Source organism: Hippocampus bargibanti, linkage group LG16, assembly GCF_051943395.1.
Source record: "Hippocampus bargibanti isolate YZ-2025 linkage group LG16, ASM5194339v1, whole genome shotgun sequence".
Taxonomy (NCBI): domain Eukaryota; kingdom Metazoa; phylum Chordata; class Actinopteri; order Syngnathiformes; family Syngnathidae; genus Hippocampus; species Hippocampus bargibanti.
The window spans coordinates 14085776-14099482 of NC_142749.1; the positions used below are offsets into that span (position 1 = coordinate 14085776).

Here is a 13707-nt window from a genome sequence, read left to right on the forward strand (position 1 = left end):
TAATTTTTGTTTGGTGAGTTGACGTTACGTTGTTATGGTGTAACTTTGTTAAATACAAGACCCTTTGCGACCAAACGCGACTAAATGAGCCAAACAAAGAGTGAAATACACACACCCCTTCTTCGTGAATATGCATGAGCCATCAATGGTTACCGACTGAACTGCAGTGGTCGGTGTATTCCGCTATGTGGTAGCCTGTTCTTGTTATTATTAGATATTCATCGTTGCCAGAATGATGAAGCAGTAAAACTATACAAACTGTAAGTTGCACTTTTTAAGTGTAGCTTGGAAGCACCCGTGTGCATGCGTTGGGCTTTTAAATAACGTGTCGTTACTCGCTGGCGGAGCTAATATGTAGCTGTGTGATGCGTTAGCTATGTGGTGGCGACGTGGTTAGTTTACACTTTATTATTTTTTTAGCGTTTTTGCAATGTTGGGGTTAATGGGGATTGTACAATAGAAACACCTGTTTCATGAAGAGTTAGCTTGCATCTCTGTGGGCAATCGTCGGCGAAGCTAAATGTTGATGTTAGCATCGCGAGGCTAGCAAAGTCAGTCGGAGCGAAGGCGAAACAGGCCCTTAAAAAATCACAGTGAATGTTCTAAAAGTACAGTTTGTTGTCCGTCTGCCTCGGACGGCCTTTACTATTTTATTTTAATCCAGCAAAGAGTTGTGTTTCTGACTCTGCCAATACACAGTACACAGACTACATTATGTCATGTTTTGTTTTCCTCCCCACGCCGCCTGTTATTGACTACAGTCTATATCACGTTACGATAACTACGTTATATACAAATGTAGCGGTGGACCACCATCTGTTGTTTAGGGTCATTTCCGTGAAAATGGTCGTTTATAAAGGCGATGACTGAATACAGGCAAGTCTACGTAAAACGAAAAAGGCCTGGTTTTGGGCTAATGTGCATTGAGAGATTGAAAAATACTTTATTCTATATGTATCTGTACATGCAAGGTGCACATGAAGGGTACCATCAACAATGCAAATATTTTTCCTATTGACTTTAGATTACCTTCAAAAGACTTGAGACCTAGATTCTCAATTAAAATTAAATGCAGAGGATGAGAGTGTCACGCAGAGGGTTTCATGACTGCCCGACCCTAGTAGTTTTTCTACTATCACTAATGTGCTTGAAAGGTTACATGTAGAGGTGCATCGATTACATGGGATGATTCGTGCTTGAATGCATAGGACACCAGCAAATATACAGGCCAACGCTAACAGGATTTCACGTCCCGCTGATTTGAATACCAAATCAGTGCCACGGTTCATTTGAGAAGATGGACGTTGTGGGATTATCTCATTTTATCTTAAATAATTACACCATAGTTACTTTTGGTCTAATGCAAAATAGATGAATTGTTAATGTGGTTGTCATTTCCATGGTAATTTGTATTAAGTAAATCTCTCTTTTTGCAGTCCAAGAATGGCTGACAAAAAGGGAAACGCTGTCCCCCCAGTCAAAACACTAACAAGGAAGGAAAAAGAAGTGCGAAAGAAAAAGGTCAGTTCTTTAAAAACTCCAACTGGATTTTTTTTAAATGTTGTTTAACTAACTGTATGACATGATTGTGTTGATGTTGTAGGAGCAAGAAAAGGCAGCTGTTGTTTTTGAAGAATTTTTAGCATCATTTGAGCCCAATCAAAAGAGTGGAGTGAAAACCTTTGTGCGCGGAGGCATTGTAAATCCAACAAAGGGTCAGTTGATCAGACTTGCTACATTCCGCTTAAAATCCTTGTGAATATTATTGACACAGCGCATCGTAACCACAAATACAACTCAAATGTCACCGACAACTAGAGCAGAAGGACCAAAGATCAACCGCTTTAATTGCTCATTTTTGGGGACTACTTTTCTTCTTGCAGATGAGGAAGCAAGAGAGGCCAGCAAAAGTAAGCTTTATCGACCTGCCTCAAAATTTGTTCCTCTATCTGAAGATGCTACATCGTCGGCAGAGTTCAAAAAGTCTGTAAGTCTGGACCCGTACGAATCTCCTAATTTACACTTGCTCAAAAACATAAGTGAATCCTTCGGAATTACTTGGATTTCTCCACATTGGTCATAAAATATGTGCAGATCTTCATTGGATTCTGTGATTCACAGGCTTTTAAAAAAAAGGTTGAGGAAAAGAAGAAGAAGAGTAATTTAGAGCTCTTCAAAGAGGAACTTAAGCTGTGAGTCACCACGTTCCTTTTGTTGTGTTTAGTTTAAAGTTTATGCTGTTTTTAAAATATATTTGTGGACGTTTTTTTTTCTTATAAAGAATTCAGGAAGAACGAGAGGAGAGATACAAAAGAAAGCAAACCGAGCCAGCCGGTGGAGGAGGACATGGACTTCTGGAATCACCATTGTTAGGACGACCAGGTAAGAAACCTGTCGTATACTGACAAGTCAAAATACAGTGACGCCTTGAGATAAGAGTAACCCAATGTTGATATAATTCGTTGATAAGCCCCTTTTTGCAAGTTTTGCGCAGAAATAATAATAATAAAATCAAGCTTCACTGGATGACCATACTGAAGCTCCCCTACTTACGAACATTCAAGTTACGAACAACGGTACATACAAACTTTTGTAGTATGTATGTATAATAATAATAATAATAATAATATACATTTCATTTATAAAAAACTGCAATCTTGTACTGTAAATATGGGTTGATGCAATACAGCTACATATATCAATATGCCTTTCTTGATACTTGCACTATGTACAGTTTTTTTTATAAAACCGTTTTCCACATTTACAGTATACATCTCAGTCTGCTGATATTTTTATTTTACTATGACTAAAATATCTTCTTTTTCTACCCTTTCACCCCCTCCCTCACCCCATCCACTTTCAAATGACTGCTGTGGACTGCAAATTTCCCCATTGGGGGACGAATAAAGGTTTTCTTATAAGTGCCTTTCAAATCTCTCAAGGTCACTTTACAGTCACTGGATATGTTTTATCTCCAGGTGTACAGGACATGTATATTTATAGAGCATATATTTTATGAAATGTTTATTTTTCAGTTCAAACGAATCCAGGTTGCTTTAAACATACTTATATAAACCTTAAACATACTTATATAAGCCTAAAACATACATTGCATACAAAATATAACGCTGAAGCAACTTACGAACGAATTCACCTTACGACCACTCTGAACGTATCTCGTTCGTAAGTTGGGGAGTGTCTGTATTTTTTGTATTTATTTATTTTTGACACACCACTTACTAAACTGTTGTGTTCCACAGTATTTTATGATGACCCAACAATACCAACAACCACTAATCTCTACATCAGCTGTATCAGTCCCAAAGTAAGCCTCGCACTTGACGACGGCGCAAGCTCATTTTAGCATCCCAGCTTACCCATGTTGCTCCTTAGATGAATGAGGAAATCCTTTGCAAAGAGTTTGGTAAGTACGGACCTCTGGCCAGCGTCAAGATAATGTGGCCCCGTACGGATGAGGAGCGCTGCAGGACTTCCAACAGAGCCTTTGTGGCTTTCATGACGCGGAAAGACGCGGAGCGAGCTTTGGCAGCGCTTGATGGTATTCTTAAAAATATCCTCTTTTTTTCCGACGGCTCTCCCTCATACTGTTTTTTTTTGGGTTATTTTTAGGGAAAGTGATTATGGGATTTGAAATGAAGCTGGGATGGGGCAAACCTGCTCGAATACCACCGCAGCCGCTCTACACTCCAGTTGGGGTGAGGGCTGCGCCGCCCCCCCAGTCAGGCCTTCCTTTCAACGCGCAGCCAAGGGATCGCTTTCGGAATGACTTCACCAAACCCTTGGCCTCGTCCAAAGTCGATCTTGACAAGGTAACTTCTGCCTTGATTATTTTTTTTCTTTATGCATGCGCATGAAATCAGAGCTTCATTGGGTACACCCGCACATCCACGCATTTTTCAAAACTGAGCGCTAATTTATAGCAATGCTCGGATGAATGAAATTATCAACCACTAGATAGCAGGAGGTTCAACATTAATCAAGCACGTCCCTTCATAAGTAATATGTACAGACGCTTCCCTACTTACAAACATTCGGTAGATACAAACAACGGAAGATACAAACATTTTTGTAGTAACATATATAGTATTCTCTCCAGTTGTACATATCTTTATATAGCATATATTTTATTAAAATGTTTATTTTTCAGTACAAACCAATACAGGTTACTTATACAAGCCTTAAACATACTCATATACACCTTAAACATACTTATACAAGCCTTAAACATACATTCCATACAAAAATATAGCACTGAAGCAACTTTTGAACGAATTCACCTTACAAACGACCGTTCGGAACGTATCTCGTTCGTAAGTTGGGGAGCGTCTGTATGTCTGGTTTGAAATACACAACTACCGTAATTTCCGGACTATAGACCTCACCTGATTATATGCCTCACCCGGTACATTTTTAAAGGAAAAAGCATTTTGGACATACATAAGCCACACCTGTGTATAAGCCGCATGTGCCCAAATTGAAAAATGTGATATTTATAAAGAAAGACACTACACACGAACATTTTTATAGTAACATACATAGTATTCTTTCCAGTTGTACATGTACATATCTTTATATAGCATATATTGTATTAAATGTTTATTTTTCAGTACAAACCAATACAGGTTACTTATACAAGCCTTAAGCATACTTGTATCTCTGTGCTGTATGTCATGCATATTAGCATATTTGACAATAAAGCTGACTTTGACTTTGATTTTGATATAAGCTTTAAAACATACATCCCATAAAAAAGATAGCACTGAAGCAACTTATGAACGAATTCACCTTACAAACGACCGTTCGGAACTTATCTTGTTCGTAAGTTAGGGAGTGTCTGTATTTCTGGTTTGAAATACATAACTACTGTAATTTCCGGACTATGTAGCTAAACTGATTATAGGCCTCACCCAGTACATTTTTAAAGGAAAAGTTTGTGAAAGTTTGTGAGAAATGTCGCAGTTTATAGTCCGGAAATAACGGTATTGATTGTGCAGGTGTACCTAATGTGATGACCATTCAATTTACATCACTGGTAGGCTGAGTCTGTGTTAGTTTGTCAAAGGGTAAAGCGTAAGGGAATTAATTACATTCAAATATCTGGAAAAATAATGCCTAATTTTTTTAGATATAAGGGGGCGCCCAATCCTGTTGCTGTAGTGTGTTTGCTATCGTTTCTCTTCTGTATGTCTCCTGCAGTGTTTCATCTGTACATATATTCACATTTGTCATATTTTCACTATTTGGTTTGACTTCACAAACAGACTCTGTCCGAAGCCGTAGTCAAAGTGGTTATCCCGACCGAAAGGTACACACACTCTTCCTCCTACGACTGACCAGCTGTTAGCACACAAGTGATAGGACAGAGGCAGGTGCTCTAACGTATTTATAAAAATCAGATTTTGACCTAAAAATAAAGCGGTAGCCATCATTAAATAAAGCTCAAAAGACCTTTTATTGCCTATAGTTTTTCACACATTTACCAAAAAATTACTATAACCGATATTGCCATGTTTGGTGGTTAACAACACATATCATCTGGAAAACCGACATGTCATAAAACACTCTATGGAAGAAGAGATTTTACAATTTTTTTTTTTTTTTTTGGGGGGGGGGGCACAAAAATAAATTGTACAGTATAATGAACGCTTTACCTTTAATGGACATCCAGGAAATATCACCACTCGGCCATTATATGAAATCGAGAGTACCATATTTTCCGGTGTATAAGGTGCACTGCAGTATAAGGCGCACCCCCAATAAATGGTCTATTTTCAAACTTTTTCCATATATAAGGCGCACCGGACTATAAGGCGCAATAATAATAATAATACATTTCATTTATAAGCGCCTTTCAAAATTCTCAAGGTCACTTTACAGTCACAGGATAAGTTTTTCTGTGGGTGAGAAGCGGCAGCCACACGCGCCAGTGTTCACTCAACGCTGAAGTAACTCAAATAGATAGAAAGCTAGCTAGCTAATAGAAAGATAATAATAATAATAATACATTTTATTTTAAGCATCTTTCAAAGCTCTCAAGGACACTTTACAGTCACAGATACACACAATAGATAGACATAATCACAACAGATCGATTCATGAATTCATTATATTTATATAAAGGGAACTGTATATGGATCCTTAAGCGATGTACAACATTTTCTAATTGGGTGTAAAATATTCTAAACATTTGAACCATATTCAAAATATAAGGCGCTACAATAAAAGCTTGGGTTACGCACTGCTTCTTGTACAGGGGGAAATGGAGTCGGTGGCTGCTGACAGTAGTTGTGAGACCTGTTGTGGCTCAATATTACTCCACATATAAGTCGCACCTGCGTATAAGGCGCAGGGTTGTTTTATGAAGAAAATGAAGGCTTTTGGGAGCGCCTTATACACCAGAAAATACGGTATTTGTATTTTGCCGCCTCTTCGGTCTCTAACATATGTACATCCTCGCAAGGCAGTGTTGTTTTGGTAAGAAGAAACGGTACAGACATTCCCGCCATGGCAGGAAGTTAGAATAACTTAAACACATACAATTAAATTGTTCCACTAATATGCTTTGAATCAACGTCGTAAAAAAACATTTTGGCAAGAAAGACTTGATTAGAGATGCGCCTCTCAATATTTATATGTATATCGTGTCTTCTGGATGTCAAGAATGTAACGTTCGTTGTTAGAAATGCCACACGTCATCATTTATTGGTCATCCGCCAGCCGAGGTGTGACCAGATTTGAATATTTTGGGATAAAATCATAACTTTCTGTCGGTTATTCACTTCTCTGGAGTCCGGATAGAAAATATCATAAATTAAACATGCTTTTGTTTTCAAGACTGAGTCTTATCCTTGTTACCTGATGTTGAACTCATAATGGATAACATCTAACATCTGTATTTGCTAGTCGCCATTGAAGGCCAAATAGTCAAAAGTGTCTTCATGTTCTGTTGCAAAGGAATTCTTGTTACCCCTTTTGACTGAGCCAGAAATAAATAATCCTCCACATCTCATCCCGCGTGCCATAAAGGGCAGTGACGGCTCACTTGAGTGAAAACGACCGTTCCTTTTAGACAGGAAAATATATCCGCATTGCATTTTCAAACATGCTTTGACGTGCGTAAAGAGCCACCCTGCGGTTTACACGGGTCACTAGCTCAGTGTCAAGAGGTATTAAGACATCTTCCCTCCCCGAGACGGAAAGAACATAGAAGGGGTTAACATCAATAAATCACTTTCTGTCTCCTTCCTCCCCCACAGAAATTTATTATTCCTCATCCATCGGATGATAGAGTTTGTGGTGCGTGAAGGTCCTTTATTTGAAGCCATGATAATGAACAAAGAAAAAAGCAACCCGGAGTACAGGTACAAAAATGGTGATGTGTGCTTGTCTTAACGTTTAAGCCCGCGCGGTACCTAACGTTATTCTCTTTCGTCCCAGATTCCTTTTCGACAACAAGAGTCAAAATCATGTTTACTATCGCTGGAAACTATTCTCCCTCCTGCAGGTATTTCTTGTGAATCTTATCTCACACAGTTCCTAAAAACAAATTGTAGATACCCGAATTGTGTGAGTGAATTGCACTTTCAACTTCCTCAGGGAGAGTCGCTGACCAAATGGAGGACAACGGATTTCCGTATGTTCCGCGGAGGCTCTCTTTGGAGGCCCCCCGGTTTCAACAGCTACATTGGCAGAGATGAGGAAACCGAGGAAGGGGATGAGGTCGATCCTGCCGAGGAGGAAGTGAAGAAGGGACATCTCAGAGCTGAGTGAGTACGCCCAACAGGGGTAGTGCACGTGTATACGTAGGGAGAGGGAGGAAGAGAGGGAAAATGGAAGTGAGGAAGAAAATGAGAGAGAGAGAAAAAGAAAGACAGAGGAAAAAAGGAAAATGAGAGAGAGAAAGAAAATGAGTGAGAGGGAGAAAGAAAATGAGTGAGAGAGAAAGTAAATGAGAGAGAGAGAAAGAAAATGACAGAAAGAAAATGACATGCAGAGAGAAGAAAATGAGAGACCAAGAAAGAAAATGAGAGAGGGAGAGAAAGAAAATGAGAGACAGAAAAAGAAAATGAGACGGAGAGAAAGAAAATGAGAGAGGGAGAGAAAATGAGAGAGAGACAGAAAGAAAATGAAAGAGAGAGAAAGAAAATGAGAGAGAGAGAGAAATAAAATGAGAGAGAGAAAGAAAATGAGAGACAGAAAAAGAAAATGAGAGAGAAAAAGAATGAGAGGGGGAGAGAGAAAATGAGTGAGGGAAAGAGAAAATGAAAGAGAGAGAAAATGAGAGAGAGAGACAAAATGAGAGAGAGAAAGAAAATGAGGGAGAGAAAGAAAATGAGAGGGAGAGAAAGAAAATGAGAGAGGGAGAGAAAGAAAATGAGAGGGAGAGAGAGAAAATGTGAGAGAAAAAATGAGAGTTAGAGAAAGAAAATGAGAGAGCAAAAGAAAACGAGAGAAAATGAGAGGAAAAGAAAATGATAAAGAAAACGAGTGACAGAGAAAGAAAATGAGAGATCACGAAAGAAAATGAGAGCGAGAGAGACAAACAGAGAGGCGAATAAAGATGGATAGATGCCTTATATTAAATAATAATGTTTATTTTTTATTTTTCAAAAACAAAATAAAACCCACAGGCACAGACAAAAGCTGGAGGCGCTTCTTCAGGAGCTCACTGCCAGCAAAACGGCCATCGCCGACGCCATGCTCTTCTGTCTTGAGCGAGCCGACGCGGCCGAGGAAGTCGTCGGCCACGTCACAGAATCCTTCTCCTCGCCTCAGACTTCCCTTCAAAAGAAGGTGATGGTTTTTTTTTTAGAGGGGTCACATATAGTGAGGCACCATTTGGAGAAACTATTTTTAAACACTTTGGTTTTGTAAAGTGATTTAATTGCACTCTAAAACTCTCTTATTTTGCTCTTGCAGATTGCCAGCTTATATCTCGTATCAGACATTTTATACAACTCCAGTGCCAAGGTCGCGGGGGCTTCATATTACCGAAAACAGTAAGAACATGTATTTTATTCATCCTTTTGTGTCTTCTGTGTTTTTCCTGTTACAGTGATACCTCAGCTCACGAACGTAATTGGTTCCCAGAAAGTGTGTGTAAGGCAAAAAGTTCGTCTGCCAAACATTTATTTCCCATAAGAAACCATTGAAAATGAGAATAATCCGTTCCCAGGTCCACATAAAGCATAATTTTCGGCTAAATAAGCCCTAGAACTACACAAAAGAACCGTATTTTATGTATAATAAATGTGCTATTGGATTGTAATTAAATAAATAAACTGTACTGTATAATAAAGTCATTGTATTTACTTTTGTGATGTTTGTTGATGTAGGTGCCTCTTGATGATATCCGAGTGAAGTTGCCGTCCTTTCTCTGCCATAATACCCTCACTCACACTGTCCCATGCTTGCTGCTTTTCGTTAATCCAAATTAACAGAAGTTTTTCAACCTCTTCTATTGCCTGAGACCGTTGCTTAGACAACACAGAAACACCGTTAGCCACACGTAGCAATGGTCAACTTAGCACACTTGGATGCTAAGTCACACAAACGCACACCTTGTTCATGTTTTTCGATGATCTCCTTCTTCTGCTCGACTGTAATTTTCTCTTGTGTCCTCTTCGGCTTAAGACTAGCCTGTGGTGGGGTCTTTTTCGGTCCCATTATATCAAAAGTACTCCGCTCGATAACAAAGCACGTCTGCACTCAAAGAAAGTGGGTGTGGAAACCTAGTCCGCCAGCCAATTAAATGTTTGTAAAGCGAAAAGTTTGTGAGCTAAAGCGTTCGTAAGATGAGGTATCACTGTATTAATAACTATGATTTTTTTTCATTTGTATCATTAGTTTCGAATCAAAGCTGTCTCATATATTCGGAGTGCTTCACGAAGCGTACAAAAACATACAAGCCAGGCTGCAAGCCGAACAGTTCAAGGTAAACACGTCTTTCGAGGGTGATGGGGGTGAAAAAAATAATGACTGTGCCTTTTGTAGCAAAAGGTAACGAGCTGTTTTCGTGCATGGGAGGACTGGGCCATATACCCGCAACCTTATCTCATCCGCCTTCAAAATATCTTCCTGGGCTTTGTCAAAGCTGGAGAGGAGTTGACGGAGGTGACGGAAGTGAGTGGAAAATATTTTCTCTACCTTTGATCAGTCAACATCCAAATAACCCGCCGTTCATTTTAGGAAGCGTCTCAAAAACTCGACGCCGTACCGATGAAACATGCGCTTATAGACGGGGTGCCTCTGCGCAAAGGCGCCGCGGATGACCTTGACGGTTGCCCCATGGGTTGGGACCCCCTGGACGGCGTTCCCGTTGATGACATTGACGGCGTTCCCTTGGGAAGCGCCATCGACGACATTGACGGAATGCCGCGTGAGTCGAGCGGCGATTCTTGAAGTCGGCGTGACGTGCGACCTCGTCCTCACCGAGTTTGTCCTTTGTTTGCAGTGGACGACAGCAAGGTGGCACTCCCAAGAGGGCCTTTATCCAAATGGGAGAAGACAACCGACGATGAGAATTTCTCGCAAGGTAACACAGCTCAGAAATGACCTTTGCGGACTACCGACGGGTGGGTATATGATGGAAAATAATAAGTTATCATATTTAAAAATGTCATGCTGTTATATGCTTAGTAAACATGTGTGACTCGAATACACAATTGAAGCACAGACAACCTGGGGTCAATCTGAGGTCAACAGACAGAGCTTGTTAAACTGTCATCTTCAACTAGGAGCTCTGGCCTTGGACAGAATTTAGGACTTGGGAAACTCCTTTATCACAGGAGTAATATACGACTTGAAACTCCTTGACAGGAAGAGCTCATTATCCAGGTTACAAATTTATCAGTTCAGACAATGTTTTATTCCTTACTAAGCAAGCTTCTAAGCAAGAAAACGGTTTTATTAATGTATCACTTTAATTTGCATATACTCTCAATAAATAGCTTGGCAGAGGGCTGCAGAATTCAGACGTCTGTCATGAATGGCTGCATCTCCTGCCGGCAGTAAAAGACAATCTTTCTGCGTTCGAACCTTTGTCCACAGTGTCCGATCGAACATCTCAGACAGTATCATGTTTTTTTTCTTTCTTCAAGCCTTACCCGAGTCCAAATGGAGCACCACCGCCTCAGGCAAGGACACTGACAAACAAGTGAATGTAAAGTAAGAACCTTTTGTCATCGTTTTGCTTTGATCTCCGACCTGTCGACGGGTTTCTAAAAAGTACCCATGAGTCAGCGACGTGATTTTATTCTGACGCCAACAGTGTCAACTCACTGGACGGAGGCGAATCGGAGAGTGACAGCAGTGATGACTCGAGCAGTTCCCCCAAACATGACAACGCGCATTTTCAGAGCTCACTCAGAACGTTTCAATTGTCTGAGAGCCAACGAAAAAAGCTGAGGGAGCTCGAAGTAAGTGAATCTTTTTGAAATTGTTTTTAATTCTTGTATCAAGGCGCATGGTCAGCTTTAGAAAAAAAAACAAGGCTTTTAGGTGGGCCTAATAAGAATAATCCATTTCATTTCTAAGCGCCTTGAAAAACTGTCAAGGTCACTTTACAGTTACAGGATAAAGTTTTTCTATGGGTGAGCAGCGGCAGCTACACGCGCCAGCGTTCAGTCAACCCGGAAGTAACTCAAATAGAAAGAAAGCTAGCTAATATATAGCTAATAGCTAGCCAACTTGATAGCCAGCCAAACAGATAGCTAATAGCTAGTGTGGAAATTGCGGTACATAACATGACCGCGTGTGCTATTCCAATAAATTGTATATAAATGATGTGCACCTCGACTTCCACCTCCAGCGCCTTTTAACATCACCCTTGTCAATTAGTTGAAGGTTATGAAGTTCCAAGATGAGCTGGAAAGCGGCAAAAGGCAGAAGAAGTCCGGCGTGAGCATCCAGGAGCAAGTGGAGCATTACAGGAACAAACTGCTGCAGAAGGTATTTGGAACACCAAAGGCACAGTAAGATAAATAATTCTTTAATGACAAATTTTGGATTGGCAACACTGACAAGAGTACGCATGAGAATGAACATCCTGGTCCCAAAGAACCCATTTGCTCATAATTAAAAAAAAAAAAGTTTGTGAGTAATTAAATCTGCTGTCTCATCTTCTGTAGGAATTTGACAAAGATGACGACAAGCCTGAGAAATCCGCATCCAAATCCAAAGAAAAGCCAACAGAGGACAGAAAGGACAAAAAGAAGAGCAAAAAAAGCGAAAACGGAGAGCGACAACGGAGTCGCGATTCCGACAGGCGCAACAGAAAATCAAGTAGCATCTCTCCTTCAAAGCAAGTGCCCGCGTCACATCGATATTGTGCAAAGAATACAGTGATACCTCGGTTTACGAACCCTTTGGCTTACGAACTTTTCGGTTTGCGAACGTTACATTTATGAACATTTTACCTTGGCATTTGAACTTTACCTTGGCATATGAACTTTTTTCATACACGCAGCTGCCTCAAATGATGTTCTTCTAACAACAAAATCGCAGCCGACTGATTTTGTCCTCTATTCCCCGCCCCCAGTCTTTGGTTAAAGCCACGTGATTGGTCAAGAACGCAGCAGTGGGGCAGGGGGGGGGGGGGTTAAACATTAAAGACAGGCAGACGACAGTGAGTTTCAACTTTGATAGTTCAAAGGCAGAGTGTAGACTGCAAGGTTAAAATATCCCATCAATCAGGTTCCACAAACAACCCGCCCAAGCCATCTGTACACTTGATGCAAAAAGCTATCAACCCAGCTAAACAGACCACAATTGATGAGGAACTAGGTAAAATGATCGCAGAGAAAGCACCTACAAGGGATCATTCCTCAAGATGGTGAAAGAAGGTTAGGTTCCTCATAAAGTGTTTAATGCTGATGAAAGCGGCCACTCCATTCCATCAAGCCATCAATGACCACCACAAAGGTAAATAAAATGACTTTATTATACAGTACAGTTTATTTCTTTAATTATATTACCACAGCACATTTATTATTCATAAAAGAAGGTATATTTTGTGTAGTTTTAAGGCTTAGAAAATTAGAAAGTAGAAAATTATGTTTTATGGGGACCTGGGAACGGATTATTCTCATTTTAATGGTTTCCTATGGGAAGTTAATTTTTGGGATATACACTTTTCGCCTTGCACACTCTGTCTGGGAACCAATTAAGTTCGCAAGCCGAGGTATCACTGTATTTCCCGTTTGATCATTATTTTCACCATCATCTCCCTCCCCACCAGGTATCCCAGACAGTCCAAACGGTCCCGATCTCCATCCCCAGAATGGAGGGGGCGCAGATCCCGATCAAAGTCCCCCCATCGTTCCCACAAGAAACCAAAAAAGAGTAAACATTGACTCTTTATCTCCTCCAAGCCTGCAACTCGACTACAAGCAGGTTTCCACCACTCACTGCGCTCTGTCATCTTGGTCCCCAAACCCCTCCTCCCCCCCAACAAGATTCCGCTCTCTTTTTGTATCATATTTGAACACTGATTATATTTTTGTTTTACGTTTGTTTATAAAATAATTTGAAATGTGCGAACATTAAAATCACTGTGAGTGATTTACGTCAATTTGTATGAGTGAAGTTCAATAATAGTTCTTCTCCCGGAGGTGCAAGGGCAGAAGTGCTATTAAAAAGTGTTTTTTTTTTTATTCAACGACATCAATATAGTTTACAAAAGCAATA

The 13707-nt window shown here is 40.2% G+C and overlaps 1 protein-coding gene across 2 annotated transcripts; it reads left to right on the forward strand.

The window, feature by feature from the left end:
- Positions 1-189: 189 nt before the first annotated feature.
- Positions 190-13585, forward strand: LOC148886583 (U2 snRNP-associated SURP motif-containing protein). 2 transcript variants are annotated; one of them, XM_089016579.1, is made up of 24 exons: positions 190-260; positions 1437-1521; positions 1604-1715; positions 1884-1987; positions 2122-2192; positions 2282-2382; positions 3261-3325; positions 3394-3559; positions 3631-3830; positions 5283-5326; positions 7278-7382; positions 7459-7525; positions 7618-7787; positions 8652-8814; positions 8941-9020; positions 9868-9955; positions 10015-10143; positions 10210-10399; positions 10475-10555; positions 11121-11187; positions 11291-11438; positions 11860-11970; positions 12150-12322; positions 13259-13585. In XM_089016579.1, the coding sequence occupies exons 2-24, from the start codon at positions 1444-1446 to the stop codon at positions 13371-13373; spliced, it is 2628 nt and encodes an 875-aa protein (XP_088872705.1). In that variant the 5' UTR covers positions 190-260; positions 1437-1443; the 3' UTR covers positions 13374-13585. The 2 variants fall into 2 exon arrangements, with proteins under 2 accessions (XP_088872705.1, XP_088872704.1); XM_089016578.1 differs by lacking the exon at positions 190-260 and adding an exon at positions 362-392.
- Positions 13586-13707: the final 122 nt, after the last annotated feature.

Excerpts from the sequence above, each read along its gene's own strand:
- LOC148886583 (XM_089016579.1), top strand. The coding sequence starts at position 1,444 with ATGGCTGACAAAAAGGGAAACGCTGTCCCCCCAGTCAAAACACTAACA. Across the intron at positions 7,788-8,651 it reads AAGGGACATCTCAGAGCTGA|GCACAGACAAAAGCTGGAGG; the intron begins GTGAGTACGCCC and ends TAAAACCCACAG. Across the intron at positions 12,323-13,258 it reads AGTAGCATCTCTCCTTCAAA|GTATCCCAGACAGTCCAAAC; the intron begins GCAAGTGCCCGC and ends CCTCCCCACCAG.